The sequence below is a fragment of the Nerophis ophidion genome, linkage group LG01, assembly GCF_033978795.1.
Source record: "Nerophis ophidion isolate RoL-2023_Sa linkage group LG01, RoL_Noph_v1.0, whole genome shotgun sequence".
NCBI classification, from domain to species: domain Eukaryota; kingdom Metazoa; phylum Chordata; class Actinopteri; order Syngnathiformes; family Syngnathidae; genus Nerophis; species Nerophis ophidion.
In genome coordinates, this window is record NC_084611.1 from 63,016,886 (window position 1) to 63,041,182 (window position 24,297).

At 40.5% G+C, this 24,297-nt stretch overlaps 1 protein-coding gene across 1 annotated transcript in view; it reads left to right on the top strand.

The window, feature by feature from the left end:
• Positions 1-5,261, top strand: part of LOC133558004 (C-type lectin domain family 4 member G-like) — a 36,735-nt gene extending 31,474 nt beyond the window's left edge. Inside the window, exon 7 of the mRNA XM_061909056.1 lies at positions 35-5,261. Coding sequence (XP_061765040.1) covers positions 35-170 — 136 coding nt within the window. The 3' untranslated portion in view covers positions 171-5,261. The remainder of the gene's footprint in view (positions 1-34) is intronic.
• Positions 5,262-24,297: the final 19,036 nt, after the last annotated feature.

The following is a 24,297-nucleotide window of genomic DNA, read 5'->3' on the forward strand; positions in this document are numbered from 1 at the left end:
ATACGCCTCATGTAGTGTTTGCTTTGCCTTGCAGGTATTGGGCTGATAACCAGCCTAACAGTTACAATGGAGACCAAGACTGTGTGGAGTTTTGGCACCGCTCATCAGGAAATGCCGAATGGAACGATGAAAAATGTAGCTCACAGAGAAATTGGGTGTGTGAGAAGTAGTCGATATATTTACAATTTGAGTGACACATTTGTAAAGCTTATATCTGAAGAGTACAGGTGGTCCTCGGTCTACAAAGAGTTCTGTTCCTACGGTACGTGACATTAGTTGAATTTTGGAATATGCCAGTACGCGCAATTTAAATAAGAAAGAACGCAGACTCCAGGCCCTATTTCCCAATATAACGTTTTGAAAAACATTTCTAATCATGAATCCAGTTGGTGATTCGGATCAACCCAAAAACTCAATAACTTGTTCCTTATTTCACTTATATGACATCACATCAAGAGGCGGTGATATATTGCGTTATCTGGACACCAGGTGTCTTTTAATGCGGCCCATTGGCAACGCTAACATCAGTAACAAGTCAGCATGTAAATACTTCGCCTTCTCGCAAATGATAGCCACGAAAATGCTAACTACAGATTCCATCAAGCAAATTACAAAACCAGTGAAGTCTGCAGATTGTGTAAATCATAAAAACAGAATACAATGATTAGCAAATCCTTTTCAATTTATATTCATTTGAATGGACTGCAAACACAAGATATTTAATGTTCAAATTGAGAAACAATTTTTTTTTGCAAATAATCATTAACAAAGAATTTAATGGCAGCAACACGTTGCAAAAAAGTTGGCACAGGGGCATTTTTACCACTGTGTTACATGGCCATTCCTTTTAACAGCACTCAGTAAACGTTTGGGAACTGAGGAGTCCGGTTTTTGAAGCTTTTCAGGTTGGAATTCGTTCCCATTCTTGCTTGATGTAAAGCTTAAGTTGTTCAACGGTCCGGGGTCTCCGTTGTGGCATTTTACGCCTAATAATGCGCCACACATTTTCAATGGAAGTCAGGTCTGGACTACAGGCAGGCCAGTTTAGTACCCGCACTCATTTACTATGAAGCCACGCTGTAACAGGTGGCTTGTCATTGTCTTGCAGGGGCGTCCATGATAACGTTGCTTGGATGACAACATATGTTGCTCCAAAACCTGTATGTACCTTTCAGCATTAATGGTGCCTTCACAGATGTGAAAGTCACCCATGCCTTTGGCACTCATACACCTCCATACCATCACAGATGCCAACTTTTGAACTTTGCGCTTATAACAATCTGGATGGTTATTTTCCTCTTTGGTCCAGAGGACACAAAGTCCACAGTTTCCAAAAACAATTTCAAATCTGGACTAGTCAGACGAGCAGCATGGTGGAAGAGGGGCTAGTGCGTCTGCCTCACAATATGAAGGTCCTTAGTAGTCCTGGGTTCAATCCCAAGCTCGGGATCTTTCTGGGTGGAGTTTGCATGTCCTCCCTGTGACTGTGTGGGTTCCTTCCGAGTACTCCGGCTTCCTCCCACTTCCAAAGACATGCACCTGGGGATAGGTTGATTGGCAACACTAAACTGGCCCTAGTGTGTAAATGTGAGTGTGAATGTTGTCTATCTGTGTTGGCCCTGCGATGAGGTGGTGACTTGTCCAGGTTGTACCCCGCCTTCTGCTCTATTGTAGCTGAGATAGGCGCCAGCGCCCCCCGCGACCCCAAAGGCAATAAGCGGTAGAAAAATGGATGGACTTGTCAGACCACAAAACACTTTTCCACTTTGCATCAGTCCATCTTAGATGAGCTCAGGCCCAGCGAAGCCGGCGGCGTTTCTGGGTGTTGTTGATAAATGGCTCTGCATAGTAGAGTTGTAACTTGCACTTACAGATGTAGCGATGAACTTTGGTTACTGACAGTGGTTTTCTGAAGTGTTCCTTTTTGATGCAGTACCGCCTGAGGAATTGAAGGTCTGAAATATCATCGCTTACGTGCAGCAATTTCTCCAGATTCTCTAAACCTTTTGATGATATTACGATCAATTATGATTATGGTCAATTCCCTAAATTATTTGCAATAGCTCATTGAGAAATGTTGTTCTTAAACTGTTCGTCAATGGGCTCACAGATTTGTAAACAAAATGGTGACCCTCGCCCCATCCTTGTTTGTGAATGAAAGCTTTAATGCCCAATCATGGCACCCACTTGTTCCCAATTAGCCTATTCACCTGTAGGATGTTTCAAATAAGTGTTTGATGAGCATTCCTCAACTTCAACAGTCCTTTTTGCCACTTGTGCCAGCTTTTTTGAAACGTGTTGCCGGCATCTAATTCCAAATGAGCTAATATTTGCAAAAAATAACAATGTTTTTTTGTTTGAACGTTAAGTATCTGATCTTTGCAATGTATTCAATTGAATATAGGTTGAAAAAGATTTTAAAATAATTGTATTTTGTTTTTATTTTTGATTTACACAATGTGCCAACTTAACTGGTTTTGGGGTTTGTATTTTGAACTTGGTCCAGAACTTTTTCATGCCACAGTTGTCCGAGAGACACAATGAAACACTGAATAAAGTTAGCGACAGTCTGCCGTCCCCCACAATAACATAGCTGACACAGTCCGAATCAGCCCCCAAAGCTATTCACTTGTTCCTCGTCCTATTTCTGACATTTTCCGAAGGTTTCATCAAAATCCCCCCACAGCATTTTGAGCTATGTTGCTAACTATCTTAGGCAGTTCCAGGGAGTGGTAATGAACATTTAAGTTATTCACACTATACAGGACAGAAAGTGCCAATAACGAAACAACTTTGCTGCTTATTTATCAGCTGTTTAAAGATGCCATTGTTGTCCTTCATGATACAGTAGCTGCTGTGTTTGACCGGCTTGGACCGAGCAACACAAGTAAAAGGCCTTTTTCCACCAAAAGTTGAACTTTTGGTTCTTTGAACTAAAGTTTCTGTCGAAGTGTGTGGTTTGGATTTCCACCATATTTACCAGTTCAGGTAGTTTATAAAAAATCTGTCTGACGACGTATGGATGAGTATATTTCTACATTGATGCCATGTAAATAAACAGACAATACTAGTTGTGTGAATGCTTCAATAGTTTTCTACACCAAAATTCATATATTTATTCTTCTACTTCTTCTTCTTTTTGTCTTCCACATTTTTCATTCGATTCGAACTGTTCCAACTTCAAACTGTTCAACCTATTCGGGAATCGCGGGCTTTCCCTTGACAAATTCCAAAAATTTACATATTTCCCAGATTTCTAGGTTTTTCGGGACATTTTCCCCATTCAAAATTAATTGGCCATTTTTCAAACTTCCCCCATTTCGAAATTTTTAATTGAGTCAAACCATTCCACCTTCAACACATTCCACTTATCCTGGAAATTCAAACTATTATTTTTCCAAGTTAAAAAAATTCCAGGAATTCCACAATTCCCACATTTTTCATCCGATTCAAACTCCAGAATAGCGTATTTCCTTGAATTGCCACCGGGGCGCTAACTAATTTAAAACCTCTTCTCACCCCTGCGCTTACCAAAGGCATGCGGTAAAAGTAAGCATGCGCTAATTAATTTAAAACCTCTTCTGACTCCAAAGGCATGCAGTAAAAAATGGATTGAGATGAAAAGCACATTTAATAAAAAAAACGTTATTGATGTCTTACCTTTATGTAACACGTGTCAAATACATACATACATTGGTGGAGACTATTAGGCTCTTGCCTTTCTATTTACTCTTTGCGCGCTTCCTAGTCACGTGACCGCCGCAGTCCAATCAGCTGTAGTCGTATGCCGGTAGCAAGAAGTGACTGGTATGCTCTTGCTCTATTTACTCTTTGGAAACTCGGTGCTCTCTCCCTGTCACATGACGAGGGAGAGAGCACCCTCTCCCTCGTCACGTGACGAGGGAGTTCCCAGGCCAACTCCAGCATGCCCTGCCTGTCTGTCGGACCCTGGGCTCCACAGGTATATTAATAAAACATAGCTGCTTACTGTTCTTTTTAACTTTCAATAGCTTGGACCTTAAATCCTACTGAATAGCTCTTAATTGTCTTCCCTTTATGCAATTTCAAATTACCGGTATTGAAATCAGCCTCCTCCATTTTGAAAATGATGACAGGGGAAATGTCACTCGTGACGTCCAAAATTCACACATTTTTCAACCTATTCAAACCATTCCAACAAAAACACGTTCCACTCATCCAACTAACACTTTTCCAAGTTGTAAACCAAATTCCGTTTTTTTCCTGGAATTCTTACATTCCTTCTACATTCTATCAGCATTTCAGTTCAACTTCAGGAATGGAGCATTCACAAGCAATTCCTTCAGGAATTGCCTCATATAGTTAATAGATAATTTACTAAAATGTAAGTGAATAAAAACCAAAACAATAACAAACACAAAATGCACTGGGTTTTTACATAAAAAGTCAGCTTTTTATCTACAATGTTTAACAGTCAGAAACTCGTCCCCTTAGTAAATGATGAGTTCATGAAGGCCAGGAGAGTCCTTATGGTCCATTTCAGCTGTAAATAACAATGTATAAATAATGAATGTCAGTTTTTCCAACACGGCAAGAACATAAACACATCTGATTTAGCATTAGCTATTGGTTCATTTAGGTTGAGACAAATAACTACACAAATAGTGTATCACTGACTACTGTTCACTGCATGCACTGTAACACAGTAAAAATGTATATTTGATGGGATTTACCTCTGTTCCACTTGTCCTTCATTTCACATTTCTCTTCAAACTACAAGGTCATAGTTCCAGACAGCAGCTCGCCCAGCAATTTTTGAGTCTGGCTGAATACTTCATATTTCTCTGTAAATAGTTTTAAAAGAGTATGTCTGCATCTTGTAGCTTTGCATATTGAAATTAAGTTTGTAAAAATTCATAAACAACCTTAAACTGCGACCTAATTCAAAGACTATGGCTGACAAAAAACACCGCAAGATAGTTCCACAAACATGGAATTTTGTAAAAGGAGGACCACCTGCAGTTGTTTTGGCTCGCTCAAAAAGAAACCGTTGCATTTTTTATTTGATATTTTTTTAGATGTACCAACTAGAAAAAAACTGAAACAACGGGGATAACAGTAATCGTCTACAATCTTATTTACAAATATTATTGAATTTTGTATCACTGCAGTACATTTTGAGTTTAGTTCTCTTGCTTCAGCTTCTTACCTCAATCTTTGTTAATCATGGATGTATAACAATGACTTAATTTGTAAATTAAAACAAAGATTGAATTAAATAATATGTTTGTATGTCCTTTATTGTCATTGCACACGTTTTATTTTCACCACAAACCCATTCAAAATTAGACAAACATTGTACCCATCACACAACAGGTACAGTGATGGGTTGCCACTTAAGGCGACCCGTAAAATGTAGGAAAAAGGTAGACACTGGGGGAGGATGAGTAAATGAAAGTTTTTCACAGACTGGGCTCCTAGGGAGAGGGATAACCAAAACCTGATCGCAGAGATTTCCATGGCGGAGAGGCTTAATTTAGCGTTAAAATTAATGGCTGAATTAAAGAAGAGTTCGGCCGCGTATCAAGCTCTCTCCCACCCACCCCTGTCGTCTGTGGGCCTATCTGGGGACATCTTGGATCCATCCCTTAAGGGGGGGGGGTGGTTATAAGTAGCTGTGCAGATGGGGAGGCGCAGCTACTTCGCGTCCCAGTTGGTCTGCAACAGATGGCGCCATCATCTCCGGTGGGCCGGCAGACGCCACCATCATCTCCGGTGGGCCGGCAGACGCCACCATCACCTCCGGTGGGCCGGCAGACGCCACCATCACCTCCGGTGGGCCGGCAGACGCCACCATCACCTCCGGTGGGTCTGCAACCTACAGCGCCATCACCTGCGGTGGGTCTGCAACCTACGGCGCCATCATCTCCGGTAGGTCTGCAACCTACGGCGCCACCACGCACTCCGGTGGGCCAGCATACACCACCACGCACTCCGGTGGGCCAACAGACTTCAACACACACTCCGGTGAGCCAGCAGACTCCACCACGCACTCCGGAGAGCCATCAAACTCCACCACGCACTCCGGTGAGCCAGCAGACGCCACCACGCACTCCGGTGGGCCAGCGGACTCCACCACGCACTCCGGTGGGCCAGCAGACTCCACCACGCACTCCGGTTGGCCAGCAGCAGGGGGCGCCACCATCCTCCCCGTTAGGCAAGCAGCAGGGGGCACCACCATCCTCTCCGGTGGGCCAGCAGCAGGGGGCGCCACCACCATCCTGCCCGGTGGGCCAGCCGCCGGGGGCGCCACCACCATCCTGTCTGGTGGGCCAGCAGGAGGGGGCGCCACCACCATCCTGTCCAGTGGGCCAGCAGCAGAGGGCGCCACCGTACTCTTGTCGGCCACAGAGGTGGTCGTTTCATGGGCAACCGCCTCGCAAATTGCAGCGGCGTTCTATTCGCCGTCGCCACTTGACTCTTCCCCGCTGGATGTGGGGACACTTGGCCTGGTGGCCCACCGCCTTGTCCTCCCTCGACTGCTTTTTTTTTTGTAGGGGGGGAGGGTTCGTAAAACATCTGGTATCTGTAATGAAAGGGGGGCTAGTGTCAGGCTTTCCCCTGACAGTTTGTTTGTGTTTTAGTTTTTTCCTCTGCATTTGTCTTGGTTTCCTCTGTATGTGTAGTATTTCCTGTCAGCGCTCTTATTTTGTCTGTTTCCTGTGTTTCTCCTTGAGCGTTTTTTCGCCTCAGCTTTGGCTGATTGGGACCTGGCCACACCTGGCGTCAATCAGCCTGCTCCTATTTGTACCTGCTTTTGTCCTCCAGTCAGTGCTGGATTATTGTCGCTCTTGTCGTTGCTACTTGTCGTGTCGTGTCAATGGAACGTTGCGGTAAGCTATATTCGGTAGTGGTTTGTAGCTTATTGTCTTTTGTTCCCTGCTTCCGAGTTTGTTTTCATATTACATGAACGACTTCTGTTTCCGGCTCAATACCTGCTAGCTTCCACGCTAGGCCGTTTTGTTTTTGCTAGCTTCCATGCTAAGCTCCGTTTATTTTTTAGTTCCCATGCTAGCTCTCTTTGTTTATTATCCGCCTCGTGCGCGCTTTTTGGTGTACCCTTTTGGTTTGTTCTTGTTTTAGTGTTTTAAATTAAATCATGTTTTCCTGCAAAATGCCTCCCTCCTTCTCTGCATCTTGGAGTTCATCTACAACAAACTTTGACAAGCGTTAAAGTTTAGATCCATGAAGGAAATAATTCCTTCATGGATCTTCCTTCATGTTTACAACTGAATGAATTTACATATAACTAAAAAAAATGTTTTGTTTTGTATTAATTTTTTTTTTGTAATTAACGTTTTTGATAACCTTTTTCCAAAACACAATATAGAATTTCTTTGCCCCATTGTAATTTTCAGAATCTGTAAAGCACTATGAATTGCTTTGCCTGAAACAATTGTTTTACATTTGCCTCTTAATTGTCTGATATGTTGGAACTTGTGCATCACAGTTAGGCTAAAAGTACTGCTCAAGTCAGTTGTGACCAAAATAAGGGCCATTTGCTGCCAGCAACTTGTTTTTACATTTATTGTTTTAAATTGACCCGCCCCACATTTTAAAAATCCAATTGAACAAAACAATAAAGAGGGGCTAACGGGCAAAAACGAGTAAAGTTACATAAAAAGGTGAAATGTTGATACTAATACTACTAATAAGTCACTTTGTTATGTATAATATGCAGTTGACATCTTTGAATATATTGTTGTATAATTTTACATATCTACATGGGTTTAGTTATAGCATGTATACTATCGTTGAGATATTTTAGTATGACGCCATGAATGGAAAAAAGTTTAGCCACTCCAAGCTTCTGTCGGACTACATTGGGATTTAATTAAATATTTAATCATGATACTGATACATGTCATTACATGGTAATTGTTGTGTTTGCAGAAGGTTGAGGCTGGTAATCCTTGCCATAAATTTTATTTTTGCATACACGTTAGTATAAAGAACTCTCCTTCACATTATCTCTGTCATTAGTAGGTAGCACACTCTGGTGTTGAACATGTGAACTAGCAACTGATCATTACAGTAATTTGCTGTAATGTAGTATATTTGGAAATATTTACAGTGCTTCACTCATTCCATATTTTGTTGTGTCACAGCCTAATTCCAAAATGAATAAATACATTTTTATCTCCAAAACTATACACACAATATGGAATATCCCATAATGACAATGTGAATTTTTTAAAATTTTGCTACATTTAAAAAAATGTTGGCATTTTTTTTTTTGATACATCGGGCCTGTTTTACCATGGCTGTATAACTAAAGACGGATGTCATCACTTCCAGCGGCTCTCCCTGCACTGTGGCCTTCTAATGCTAGTGAACTGAATTCATTAACCCAGGGGTCGGGAACCTTTTTGGCTGAGAGAGCCAAAAAGCCAAATATTTTAAAATGTATTTCCGTAAGAGCCATATAATATTTTTTTTTAACACTGAACACAACTAAACGCGTGCATTATTAAGTAAGACCAACATTTCTAGAGTATAATAGGTCTTTTATTCTTTGTATTTAACATTGTTATTCTGAAGCTAACTGTGGAGGGGGCGTGGCCTGTGGGCCTGCAGTGAACTGGGGTGTGCCAGGACCGGCCTCTAAATCAGCGACAGGTGCGTAGACAGCCCACCTGGGCCTTGTTATCTAATCACCTGTCACTCTGTTAAAAGCTCCCTCCATCAGTGTGCGAATGTGTGTGTGAATGGGTAAATGTGGAAGTAGTGTCAAAGCGCTTTGAGTACCTTGAAGGTAGAAAAGCGCTATACAAGTACAACCCATTTATTTGTTTATTTATGAGCAGCAGCCAGGAGGAGGGACGGGGTTGGGGCTGGAGCCAGAGCGCGAGCGAAAACAAAAGATAATAATACAATTGCTGGAAAACAACTGAGGGACTTATTGAAAAATAAAACAATATTGTAACCCTGAAACAGACTCTCATGTTGGTGCTTGGTGGTCTGAAGAACCCCCAGGAGGGCAAGCCCCACACTAACCAATAATAAATAAATAACTTCTTACCATTAACGCAACTTCTTAAAAAGGTGCGGTAGAAACGGATGGATGGATTAAAAATGCATGAGAATGTTTTATATTTTGAACATTATTTTTAACACTGTGATTACAAGTGGAATTATTCATTATTTATCGTGTTAAGCAATGCCAGCTCAGATTTATCCGAGAGCCAGATGCAGTCATCAAAAGAGCCACATCTGGCTCCCGAGCCATAGGTTCCCTAACCCTGCATTAACCCATGTTATTTTCTACATATGGTGAATGTTTATATTCAACTTGGAGAAAGCGAACCACCAGGTTTAAGTAAATAATGGTTGAGCCCATAATACGTTAAGGAGTCTTAGTTGGACATTCACATGTGGACTGGGTTAACTCTCTCACGAGAAGAGGCAATCAATTCAGACTTCAAAATGCAAACGTTATTGCTTTATCTTAACGTCAACCTACAAGTTATGGTATACATCTGTTGTCTTCCCAGTCCCTTACACACAAACATCTCCTTACATGGTCAGGTTGTAACACACACTCAGGCAGAAAAAGAAAGAATATAAGACTGTGGTTCGGCTCCTCCAAGTTAGGAGTGCCTCAGTTTTTGACTTGACCTCCTTCAGGTACTGCAGTCCTGTATAGTGACGCTCGCCTGTAATAAAGCAACTTTTGGTTCGGTAAAGAATCTCCGACGTCTCTTTTGATCCAGCCACACTGCCAAATACACACCATTAGTCCTAATTAATTAGAAACTAGAAATGAAAATTGTAACAATAATTTTGACAAAATACATTTTTCAAGTTTTAATTTCAACAAGGAGGAAGAGAAAGCAGACCACTCTGTTGTCTCTTCCTTTTACTTAAATACTATTTTACAGCGGTTCTTAAAGTTGATTCCAGGGACTCTGTGGTTACAGTCTCTTTTTCAAGTCTGAACTGGCACATGAATGTTACACAGCTCTGCCACAAATACAGGACAATGATACACTTATATATTCTGAAAAAATGTTTACTGAATTTTTATGACCAAAATAAATTATTTCATTCCTACTGGAACACTGAAAACCAATTATCCATCCATCCATTTTCTACCGCTTATTCCCTTTCGGGGTTGCGGGGGGCGCTGGCGCCCATCTCAGCTACAATCGGGCGGAAGGCAGGGTACACCCCGGACAAGTCGCCACCTCATTGCAGGGCCAACACAGATAGACAGACAACATTCACACTCACATTCACACACTAGGGCCAATTTAGTGTTGCCAATCAACCTATCCCCAGTTGTAACACTAATACTACATTAGTATGTACATATGGGTGGTACTCATTAGGCTACATCTGAGAACTTGGTACTAAATTTAGTGCAATCACATGTGTGATGCTATGACATTAAAGTCCCTTGATCCATCCATCCATCCATTTTCTACCGCGTATTCCCTTTCGGGGTCGCGGGGGGCGCTGGCGCCTATCTCTCCCTAAGTAAAATTAGGTTTTCATCTAATATGGATGGTGTCATTTTTAATCAGAGAGAAAACCAACAAACAAAACAGACAGGCACATTTAGATATTGCGCATCTTCCTCATTCAATATTTCAATTGCAACCTATTTAGTCTTTATTTCTGCACCATCCCACAAATACATTCATTTAGTGGACACATTTTGGTTTAGGCTTTAGTCAAACAGCACTACACATGTGTGTTGTCATACTAATGAGTGTGAGAGTCTTTTAAAATACATAACAGGTCTAAAAGCACAGACATTGGCACACTTGTTCTCACCACAGTTACTCTTTGCTGCCATCTGGCGGTCTGATAACATTTCGGCAAAAAGGCAGCTTGCTGGGGTCCGGGGTGGCAACTGTTTCACCTGTGACCAACCTGGTCACTGGGTTCAGGACTGTCTCAACATTTCCGAATGGGAAAGGTCCCGTCATGCTGCCGGACAAACACGGACGCCCAGAAGGGGATACAAACAGACCCCCTGCTGGAGATAAGTGTCAACAGACAATGTAATCAGTTTGTGATTGACACTGGTGCCACCCACTCATCTACCTGCACACACCGTGCCTGCTTGGTAATGACCTGCTTTACAAACTGTACCCTGGCATTCAATATCGTACAGAAGGGACCTTCCTGGTGTGACCTGATGGTACAACCACCAAGCTGAGACACCACTACCAAGGCTCCTCCATGAGCATGAGCTCATACACCGAAATGGTTGACACCTGCTGAACACACAAACTCCTACTGCAAATGTTCTATCAGTGGAAACCCTGGCTGGCTGAGTTGTTTCCGTGTGTACCAACACTCGACCCGCCATATGTTATGATAATCAATTAGACGCCTCATACCAGGAGGCCTTTGACTCCTTTTTATATATATATAACACACTTCCTTGTGGTTTAGATAAGCACAATGAGCAGCCAAACTCAGGGTGTGGCTGCTCATGTTTACATATCTTTGCAATAACTAACAAGGTATAGGATGGACACAAATGCTGTCCCACATTGTTCCCTTGTTCTCTGTCCCGCCTACGAAACCAAAGACTTAGGTCCAATGATAAAACAGGGCGTAGCTGCCGCTGATTGAACCGATGCCCAAATACCACATTTTTCAATTGTTTCGGTTGTCTGTTAAACACATAGCTATGGACTGCAACAGTTGAGCTAAAATGAGCTCAAACAACACATTTAAGCATATCAAATAATTATAGTTGCTTATTATATACACAAAGTCAATTTGAGAAAGAAGTCTGATAGAAAGTATTCAATAACAAACGTGTCCGCATCATTGAACTTTCTACGACAGTAACCATACTGAACAAATCCAGCAGCTACTGTCAGACTCTAATCTGGGGTACCTTTGTCTATCGGAGACATGGGTAAAACCTTCAACATCTTTTGTTCTAATTAAATATCAAGTGACAAAGGGGGGAGGATTATCATATATGTAAGGGAAAATATTAAAAGTGAACAAATAACCCTCCCAGTATATCATCTTGAGAGTGTTGAAATTAAAATCACATTTTCCTCAGAAATATATTTCAAGAAAATTGTAGCATACCGACCACCCACGGCTAAAGACATTTTTCTCAACTCATTTCAGACATCCTCAAACAGCACAATATGAAAGAATTGAACATTATGGGGGACGTTAATCTATCCATCCATCCGTCCGTCCATTTTCTACTGCTTATTCCCTTTTTGGGGTCGTGGGGGGCGCTGGCGCCTAACTCAACTACAATCGGGCGGAAGGCGGCGTATATCTAGACTGATTAAATAAGTCACGTAGAAAGAATCTTAGGGATATTATAAACGGCTTCTACATGACACAAATGATAAGCAACCCTACTACAGCCTTACATTGGATACAAAAATCAAAGAGATCATCTTTAATTACACTAAAACAAAACCCAGAAAGAAAAGTGCTAAAATAAAAATACCGTGGATTAGAGAAACAATTTGGATTCTAATGAAAAATCGGGACTCAGCTCTCAAAAGAGAAATTAAAACAGGTCTAAATACGGGTCGCATGATTTTAAAAGTTGAAGAACAAAGTTACAATGCTTATAGGAAAGTCTAGGGCTGACTTTCACTTAAAATCAATCAAAGCTGCAAAAGGTAACATTAAAGAGTTATGGAAAACCATTGACAAACTCACTGGAAGAGAGCAAACAAGAAACAACACTACAACATTAAATATCAATGGCGGTACTATCACAGACAGTCTGGACATAAGTAATCATTTTAAGGAACATTCCATCCAGTCTGTATAAACTCAGAATAAAAAGTCCCTCAAAATCAGTGCAAAGAATTGCTATTTCTTGAGGATGGACTCAGTTCAGAATTAACAAAGGTAAACAAAATCCTCCCAGCATTATCAAACTCACAATCTCGAGATATGTACGGTCTGGACACTTCCTTCCTAAAAACGTATAAAGATAGTCTTACTGCTCCTATAACAACATTGATAAATAAATCAATAACAGAAAACACTTTCCCTACCACGTTGAAAACTGTTACTATCATCCCAATCCATAAAGCAGGAAATAAAGAAGAAATCAACAAGTACAGACCAATTAGCCTTCTCCCTGTTAGATCAAAAGGAATAGAAAAATTTAAGGTATAAAAAGTTGGTTTGGAGCAATCAAAACTGCTCACACGGTCACTAAGGTGGGCATTATGTTTGACATATCAACTTAATGTGTATTATATTGATCGATTAGAGGATTTTTGTTGTAAATTGTGAGGTGTGTATGTTAAAATCATGATAGTGTTTACAAATGATGACAGATGTGAACAAAAGCATGTATTGTCTTTGTGTGATCATGTAAATAAGTTGTGGTTGTATTGAATATTTAGTATGTATTAGTGAAAGGGCATTTTATGACTTTTCTTAATTTGATTACATACTATATTATGATTGATTATTATATATATTATTGATTAATTATGAATTATTATTTATACACAGACATTATTACTAATGATTATTTGTTATTATTTATGATTAATTAGTGTCATAACTGGCCCTGCGATGAGGTCGCGACTTGTCCAGGGTGTACCCCGCCTTACGCCCGATTGTAGCTGAGATAGGCGACAGCGCCCATCCCGCCCCCAAAAGGCTTTAAGCGGTATAAAAGGAATGAATGGATGAATAGTGTCATAACTTTATTGCATGATTTTTGTATCCCTTTAATTTAGGTAACCAGGGACTGCAGATGCAAAGTAGCTATTTCAATCAATCAATCAATCAATGTTTACTTATATAGCCCTAAATCACTAGTGTCTCAAAGGGCTGCACAAACCACTACGACATCCTCGGTAGGCCCACATAAGGTGACAATAATGACCCAGTGGGACGTCGGTGACAATGATGACTATGAGAACCTTGGAGAGGAGGAAAGCAATGAATGTCGAGCGGGTCTAACATGATACTGTGAAAGTTCAATCCATAATGGATCCAACACAGTCGCGAGAGTCGAGCCCAAAGCGGATCCAACACAGCAGCGAGAGTCCCGTTCACAGCGGAGCCAGCAGGAAACCATCCCAAGCGGAGGTGGATCAGCAGCGCAGAGATGTCCCCAGCCGATACACAGGCAAGCAGTACATGGCCACCGGATCGGACCGGACCCCCTCCACAAGGGAGAGTGGGACATAGAAGAAAAAGAAAAGAAACGGCATATCAACTGGTCTAAAAAGGGAGTATATTTAAAGGCTAGAGTATACAAATGAGTTTTAAGGTGAGACTTAAATGCTTCTACTGAGGTGGCATCTCGAACTGTTACCGGGAGGGCATTCCAGAGTACTGGAGCCCGAACGGAAAACGCTCTATAGCCCGCAGACTTTTTTTGGGCTTTGGGAATCACTAATAAGCCGGAGTCCTTTGAACACAGATTTCTTGCCGGGACATATGGTACAATACAATCGGCAAGATAGGATGGAGCTAGACCGTGTATTATTTTATATGTAAGTAGTAAAACCTTAAAGTCACATCTTAAGTGCACAGGAAGCCAGTGCAGGTAAGCCAGTACAGGCGTAATGTGATCAAACTATCTTGTTCTTGTCAAAAGTCTAGCAGCCGCATTTTGTACCAACTGTAATCTTTTAATGCTAGACATGGGGAGACCCGAAAATAATACGTTACAATAGTCGAGGCGAGACGTAACAAACGCATGGATAATGATCTCAGTGTCTTTAGTGGACAGAATGGAGCGAATTTTAGCGATATTACGGAGATGAAAGAAGGCCGTTTTAGTAACGCTTTTAATGTGTGCCTCAAAGGAGAGAGTTGGGTCGAAGATAATACCCAGATTCTTTACCGTGTCGCCTTGTTTAATTGTTTGGTTGTCAAATGTTAGAGTTGTATTATTAAATAGAGTTCGGTGTCTAGCAGGACCGATAATCAGCATTTCCGTTTTTTTGTCGTTGAGTTGCAAAATGTTAGCGGACATCCATTGTTTAATTTCATTAAGACACGCCTCCAGCTGACTACAATCCGGCGTGTTGGTCAGCTTTAGGGGCATGTAGAGTTGGGTGTCATCAGCATAACAGTGAAAACTAATACCGTATTTGCGTATGATGTCACCTAGCGGCAGCATGTAGATGCTGAAGAGTGCAGGGCCAAGGACCGAACCCTGGGGAACTCCACACGTTACCTTAACGTAGTCCGAGGTTACATTGTTATGGGAGACACACTGCATCCTATCAGTAAGATAAGAGTTAAACGAAGACAGGGCTAAGTCTGACATACCAATTCGTGTTTTGATACGTTCTAATAAAATATTATGATCGACGTTATCGAAAGCAGCGCTAAGATCGAGGAGCAGCAACATAGATGACGCATCAGAATCCATCGTTAGCAATAGATCATTAGTCATTTTTGCGAGGGCTGTCTCCGTGGAGTGATTTGCCCTGAAACCGGATTGAAAGGTTTCACATAGATTGTTAGACGCTAAGTGTTCATTTAACTGCTCCGCAACAATTTTTTCAAGGATTTTTGAAATAAAGGGAAGGTGAGACACCGGTCGGTAGTTTACCATGAGGTCAGGATCGAGGTTAGGTCTTTTAAGAAGAGGATGAATAACCGCTTTTTTGAATGCTAGGGGAACAGTGCCCGAGGAGAGTGATAAGTTTATAATATTTAGCTGTGATGGACCTAATAATACAAAGAGCTCCTTGATCAGTTTCCCAGGAAGAGAGTCAAGTAAACATGTTGTTTGTTTTATTGCATTTACACGTATTTAGATGTAATCTGGTACAGAACATATCTGTTTTTGAACAATGTTTCTGTGCATTGTCCTATCATATAAAGACTAAATTATATAAACTACTTAGTGAATTATTGAGGCCACAATATTTCACTATGTGTTATAAAATATCAAATCACTATTGCAAAAGCAAACATTGACCTCAAACATGACCTGTCCTTAGCCTCTGCTTTTGCTGCGCTTTACTATCAGCTGCCTTTTCTTTTTCTTGGATGTTTCTGAAGGTGCTTCTACTACTACGTCTACTACTACGTCTACTACTACTACCACTACTACTATTGCTACTACAACTAACACTGTCCCTTTTTCAGGGACAAAGGGGGGAGGAAGTGAAATAGGACTGTGTCAAGTTTGAGTGCGTCAAAGTTTTTATTTATTTAAATAACCCAAACCTCAAAGGAGGATGCCAATTCAGTAATTAAATATTCTGTAAATGATCTAATACACCGACATAGTTTCCCCAAAAAGATGAGGTTAAACAACGGCAACCATTTTAAAAATAAGAATTTATTAAGCCTTGGTCGAAAAGGCACTTGGACTAGAAAATAGGTTCATCCTCAGTCCCAAGGTAATGTTGAAAAGGATGAACCAGAACATCAAAACCAATTGGCAAAAATCTGTGCACAGACCAAATTGAATTTGATTTACAAGTTGCCATTAGCGTTAATGATCATTTGAATGTCCCTAAACACAACTGTTTTTGGGCTTTTGAATTTTTCACCCTGTAAGCTACATACAGATTGGCCCTTACCAGGACATAAGCGCCAATCAGCGCGAGACCAAAAGGGTAATTATAACATAAAAAAATGCAGAATTTGTATGTCAGTTAATAGGCCGACACGAAAACAAACATAGAATGATAGTACAAATATAATAAGAAAACAATGTCAACTTCCCAGATTTATCCACATACACAAGGAACCAAATAACGATATTGTTTGAACATTTTGGATGTCATGCACACCTATACCCTGATCACAAATTCAGTTTACGCACATCTTATTTTAACCACCTCCTGTAACTTTAAGTCATGTTTCTCCTTAATACCTATCTAATATTTTGTATTGTGTAAGCTCGATAACGGCACTAATTATAAGCAGAGACCACATCAGGGTCGCCCGAGGTAGAAATACGGAGATTTCACTGTCGTGTTTATGATATTAAAGTAAGCTGGATAGTCGTCACTATGATCAAATAGATGCATGAGGAACAATTAAGTACGTCAAGTGCATGCGTATCGCTCGGACTTAGTAGATATATGCTAATTAGATAGTTTAGTTCAAGGGGTCGCCAAACTACGGCCAGCATCCAAAATCCGGCCTGCTAGATGTCCCAAGATAAAAGAAATACAATTAAAAAATTGTTTAATTATTATTATTTTTAAATCTGCCCTTTCTAATCCATTTTCTACTGCTTCTTATTCTTTTGGATGTCTTGCAGACCTATACCCTGATCACAAATTCGGTTTACGCACCACTTATTTTGACCACCTCCTGTAACTTTGAGTCATGTTTCTTTTTCAAATGTAATCTCCTTAATACCTATCTCATATTTTGTATTGTGTAAGCATACTTGGCTTTGGATGCTACATACCATAAACAAACATATTTGTCTTGTATTCTTGTTTGATTAAAGGTGCTGTAAGAAAAAATGGGGTGACAATTAGGTCAGCCACAGATTCTGACATAACCAAACACGCGATCAGGTGGTTCAACCTGGCGGCGGATCGGGCAACGAAGAGACGAGTCCTGCCTCCACCTCCACAGACAGATCAGGAGGAATATAAATATTTATAAATAAAAAACCTTTTATTGAACTTCTTGTCATTCACCAGTTATTCATTTTCTGATATGTTAGCTGTGCATGGAGCAGCATTTCTTTGAAATTGTAGCCTAATAGATTTAATATTTATATGTACTATATTTACTATTTATATAGATATTTGTATATTTACTTTATAGAGTGAATTGACCATTTTCTGTTTCTGCCTATTGACACTATTGTTAGTTTAAAAATACAAGGCAATGCATATTTATAAATATGCATTGCCTAAGCTTATAAGCTTAGGCCTATATTGCTGTAGTAGGGCAGAGGCGTCACTAGACCTAATACTGTATTGTGGCACACCTGGGGCACAAATATTTCATGTGAGCGTGCAAAGCGCGCAAGCAAAAACATTTTTAGCACTTATCATAAAAAATACATAAATAGTGCTTTAAACTATGAAATCATATCAGATTATGTTGTATGGATCTTTGATTAACCACCTGCAATTAACTAATGCATTTGACCTACTTGTGCACTTTTTTACTTCAGACTTCTAAACTGCTACTGGTAGAAGCAAGAAGGAAGAGCAATGAATCTTTTTGAAATATAAATTGCATTAATCATCTGCAAATTTAACATCTACAAAAGTAAAACAAAAAAGAAAGCACCCCTACATCTCTGGGTTATTTTATATTATTTAATTTCCATTTAAGGCAATGTGGCTAATCCTATTTCAGATACACAAAACTATAACATATACACAAAACAATAAAGCCACAGTAGTAGAATAAATGAACAACTGCTGTGTCTCTGTTCAGGGAATCATTTTCTGAGAAGTAAACTGCAACGTCACGTTTTCATTTTTGCAAAGTGGTCAATCACTCTGGACAGACATGGAAATATTACAGTAACTGTTATACAGTTGACCAGTGGTTCCCAACTGCTGGGTCGTGACATAAAAGTGGATTGTGTGTCATTTTCAGTGAGTCGCAGTAAGATGTTTGCATGAAAAAAAAAAAGTTTAAGGAAGAAAAAATCAAATTGTGGCAACAAAACCAGATTATTTTAGCCTTTTTTCTAGTGATTATTAGTGAGTATTTTAGCAAAAGGCAAACCGACTAACAAGTTGGAGGAGGACTCAGGACAGACATGGAAATATATTTTTAAAAAATCTAAATGGGGCAACAAAACCCAATATTTTCAGCCATCTTTCTGAAAACAAATACATAAATGTTACTATTTTTTTTGGAAAAAAAAAACAGATGCTTTAGCTGTAGCCATTTTTCTGGTGACAAAACAAGATTATTTTAGTCAAAGTCGCACCGATTAACAAGACAAGTCTACTGTGCTATTTTTCTGTGAAATAAACTTGAATGATTTAAACATTTGGCTCACGACTTGATATGGAAAAATGTTTTTCTTCCTGAAGATAAACCATTTGAGAAGCACTCAACTCACACATGCCTACTCCAAATCATCATTGATGCAGAACCAGCAGACAATAACCAACATTATGTTTCATGTTGATTGGAAATTCCCCCGACAGGTCGTACAGCAAATGAATATGTTTGTTTTGATACAAGGAATAACGTTAGCTAACTTAGCATCAACTTAAGACAATGATGTTGCCTAGCTAGCTAGGACTTCACTTACATCTCTCATCCCTCGCTTCTTCTCTGCTGCGGGCGAATAACTTTCTGATATCCATCTAGGAGTTACAGTTTGAGTCAAATCAAAATAATGTAATTAACAAATTGTTGTTGGCTAACGTTACCTACCTCACGCAGTGATTCACAGCCCCTCTCTCTCTCTCAACCGAAGTCTCGATCCACACGTGAACAAATTACCATATTAATTAGCCATGTGCTCATTGTTAGTGGAGTGAATACAGTAGCAATCAATTACCATACTAAGTAGTATGTGCGCTGTTGTCTATGTTATGTAGACTTAAAACTCTGAAGCGTTTTTTTTTTTATGGGTGAAATTTTTACAGGGGCACTGCAGATCAACAGTGGGGCACGTGCCCCAGTGAAATATGTCTGGCGACGCCCCTGTAGTGGGGCCTAGTGATATATCACTGGGATAAAATAGGAAACTAAAATTAGTGTTAGTTTCCTATTTTATCCTACAGCAAGAACAGAAAGGATTTTGAAAATAAGATAAACGGGTCCATAACGGACCCGGGCCAGATGAGCCAGAGTTGTTATGAGTCCGTTGCTGGTCCGCGGCGGATGTACGTGCGGCATGTGCGGGTCCCAAGCGCACCCGCCGCGGAAGTAAGGTTTCGATCCTGAATGCGGAGCGGATCCAGCTCGGAGCCGCGGCTTGTCTGCGACCCGCTTCCGCGGCGGATCAGTTCCTGAGTACAAGTGGACCCGCATACGGGTCCGTTTCGCGGGTCTGTTCCGTAATGCGTGTGTTTTTGCTGTGTGGGTTGCTGTGTGAGCAGTGTGTGTGTCTGCTTGTGTGAATTAAACAAATTTATAAACTTATTGGTGTGTTGTACGAAATATGTATTGAACTGCGCAATCTACTTATAAGTTTTGTGTGTGTGCGTGTGTGTGTGCGTGTGTTGTTCAAAGGGTATATTCATATTCAACAATGTTCATGTCTCTTCTTTCTTTTAGCTGGAATAAGCAGATATCTCCCATTTCGTATCCAAATACGTATCCAAAAGATCCGTCCATCCCGTGAGCTTCCAAGCACCATTTCTCACTCAAAGGCATCTAAATACAGCTCAAAAACACTCTTCTTTTCTGTGGAGCGTCAAATAAAGTTTTATTATTTTTATAGATGGAAACAGGCGTTTCGCTAATCATGGCCGAATGGAACAAAGTCTTTAAGGTATAAAGCTCCAAATAACGACTAACCCTTACACCTCCCTTTGTAGCCCACGTGTGCGTGTGCGTGTGTGTGTGTGTGTGTGTGTGTGCATGTGTGTGTGCGTGGGTTGACTCAAAGGACCGATGGCGCTCAAATGTCATATTCATTTTCCAAATCCCGACTCACTTTGTAACTCACACCCTTCATCATAGCCCCCTCCGCAGTTTTCCCACATTTTACAACACGTATCATTCCCATCCATCAATACACCATCGAACCCAGGTCAAACAGATGGCTGACCTCATCCGTTCAATCCACAGTTTTCCCACATTTTATCACACGTATCATTCCCATCCATCAATACACCATTCCACAAAATTGACCCCAGGTCAAACAGATGGCTATCACATTAAACCCTCCTTTGTTCCCTCTTAACCACTCCTTCTTCCGGTCTTAGGTCATTCCTGGTTAAACTCCACCCACTTCCTGGTTGAAGCTCCACCCTCTTGCGGTTTAACGCTCAACCCACTTCCTGATTAAACTCCACCTATTTGGTGGTTAAACTCAACTTACTTCCGGTCTTAACCACACCCCTTATGGGTTAAACTCCGCCCATGTCCGGGTTAATCCACACCCATTCCGAGTTAAGCCCCGCCCATTGACCTTTGACCCCCATCAATAATTTTTGACGAAGGGTGTCCCCTTGTATTCTCTACAGTTCCTCGCTACATCTGTAAGTGCAAGTTAAAGCTCTACTATGCAAAACAAAAGCCATTTATCAACATCCATTTCTCTGGGCCCGAGATAATCTAAGATGGACTGATGCAAAGTAAGAAAGTGTTCTGTGTTGTGAGAAGTCCACATTTCAAATTGTTTTTGGAAATATTCGACATCGTGTCATCCGCACCAAAAGGGAATCAAACCATCCAGACTGTTATCGACACAAAGTTCAAAAGCCAGCATCTGTGATGCATTAGTGCCCAAGGCATACTAACACATCTGTGAAGGCACCATTAATGCTGAAAGGTACATAAAGGTTTTGGAACAACATATGCTGCCATCTAAGTGCCGTCTTTTTCATGGACGCCCTTGCTTTATTCAGCAAGACAATGCCGAGCCACATTCAGCATTTGTTACAACAGCGTGGCTTTGTAAAAAAAAGAGTGCGGATACTTTCCTGGCCTGCCTGCCGCCCAGACCTGTCTCCCATCGAAAATGTGTGGCGCATTATGAAGCGTAAAATAGAACAGCGGAGACCCTGGACTGTTGGAACGACTGAAGCTCTACATAAAACAAGAATGGGAAAGAAATCCACTTTCAAAGTTTTAACAATAGTTTCCTCAGTTCCCAAACGTTTATTGAGTGTTGTTAAAAGAAAAGGCAATGTAACACAGTGGTGAACATGCCCTTTCCCAAATACTGTGGCACGTATTGAAGCCATGAAATTCTAAGTTAATTATTATTTGCAAAAAAAAAAATAAGTTTATGAGTTTGAACATCAAATAGTTTGTCTTTGTAGTGCATTCAATTGAATATGGGTTGAAAAGGATTTGCAAATCATTGTGTTCCGTTTATATTTACATCTAACACAATTCCCGAACTCATGGAAACGGGGTTTGTACAATAAGAATAAAAACTGTTGCTTTTTATACAGTTGTGATCAAAATTATTCAACCCCCTCACAAATGTGGTGTTTTAACAAGTTGGACATTTATTCCGTATTTTGTTTATAGTCATATCAAATAAAGATGTGTCAAATAGACAAATGCAACTTAAATTGTAACACTGTATTTTACAAAATACCAAAAAAGGACATTTTTCTTAATATTTCATTGACAAAATTATTCAACCCCCTACTTACGTGCATCTTTAGTACTTAGTAGAACACCCTTTGGCAATAATTACATCCTTCAAACGTGATACATAACCGGACACAAGCTTCTTGCAACCGTCTACAGGTATTTTAGCCCATTCCTCTTGGGCAAAGGCCTCCAGTTCATTCATATTCTTGGGCTTGTGTGGTGCAACTGCCTTCTTCAAGTCCCACACAGGTTTTCTATAGGATTTAGGTCTGGCGATTGTGAAGGCCACTCCAGAGTCTTCCAGCCCTTCTTCTGCAACCACTCTGATGTTGATTTGGAGGTATGCTTGGGATCGTTGTCCTGTTGAAAGGTCCAACGTCTCCCAAGCCTCAGGTTCGTCACTGACTTCATGACATTTGCAGCTAATATATACTGGTAGGAAATAGAATTCATAATGCCTTGAACACGCTGGAGATTTCCGGCACCTGAGGCAGAGAAACAGCCCCAGAGCATGCTTGACCCCCCACCATGCTTAACAGTAGGCAAGGTGTTCGTCTCTTTGTAAGCTTCATTTTTTCTCCTCCAGACATAACGTTGATTCATATGCCCAAAGAGTTCCAGTTTTGTCTCATCACTCCATAGAACAGTTTCCCAAAACCTTTGGGGTTTGTCCAGATGATTTTTGGCATACTGGAGTTTATTTTTCTTGTGCCTGGTAGTCTGAAGTGGGGTGCGCCTGGGAGTTCTGGCATGGAGGCCTTCATCTCGCCTTATTGTCTGGGACAAAACCTGCGTTCCCCCCTCTGCAATGTCCTGTTGTAGTTCCTCAGCTGTTACCCGGAGGTTTTTCACCACTGTACGCTTTAAATACCGGACATCAGTTGCACACGGCATCCTCTTTGTACCACGCACAGGTAGTGTTTCCACTGTGCCTTTAGTTTTAAACTTGCAAATTATGCTCCCAACTGTGTCTCTTGGAATGTGTAATGTCTTTGCTATTTTCTTATATCCATATCCTTTCTTATGAAGAGAAATTACCTCCTCTCTTGACTTCTTTGACCACTCCCTGGACTTCACCATGTTACAAATACACCATTGACCATCTACAAGAAGCTGAGCATCACAGTCTTTTCAATCAGTTTAATTGTTGCTCGTTATGGTTATAATCACATCTACAGGTGTTTTCAACACCTGATTGAAAAGACCTTATTCAAATTAGGTTCTTAAGAGTTATGATCTTCAAGGGGTTGAATATTTTTTTCAATGAGATATTAAGAGAAAAGACACTGCTTGGTATGTTACAAAATATAATGTTGTAATTCAAGTTGCATTTGTCTATTTAATGCATCTTTATTTGATATGACTATAAACATTTTTTTGTATTTTGTTTACATTAATACCCCCATTATTTCCTTTTTAAATTCGACCTCAAATCTGTACACGCTGCTGAAATTTTCATTTTCCTGAGGGAATTCTCCTGAAGGAATCAAAGTACTATCTATCGATCTATAGACCGTCCACAACACCATACAAACACTTCCTATGCTCTTATCTAAAACCAACATGAAACTTCAATGGGTACAGACACCAGCAGATTTGTATACATACACATTCTCCAGATCAGATAACAGAAGTGTTGTGATGTGTTGCAGGCGTACTTGATTCAGATTCTGCTCACTCTGCTGAGTTTTATCCATCCATATTATGTCTTCATGCAGTGCAGGAAATTAGCCCACTTCAGGCGAACCAGGAAGCCTTCGAGATTTCAACGCCTAACTGTCTGACAAAAAGTCATTATTTTCACATTGTATTATAGTCACATTGTATTGCTGTTAACTGGCTGAATTAAACTATATTTTGTCACAATTTTGTATTTGATATGATCCACCTTGTATTTATAATTTAAAAAAATAAGTCATGTGCCTCTGCTGCAATTGTAATGTAAACAAATTGTAACCGTTGTATACAATCTTTGCAGAAACCTGCGAGTATGCAATGACTAAAGTATTGTCTGATAAAGTGCAGGAAAGTGTGTGTCACAGTTGACATGTACCTGTACTGCTTTGGTTTGTGGTGTCCAGAGTACGACCCGAGGTC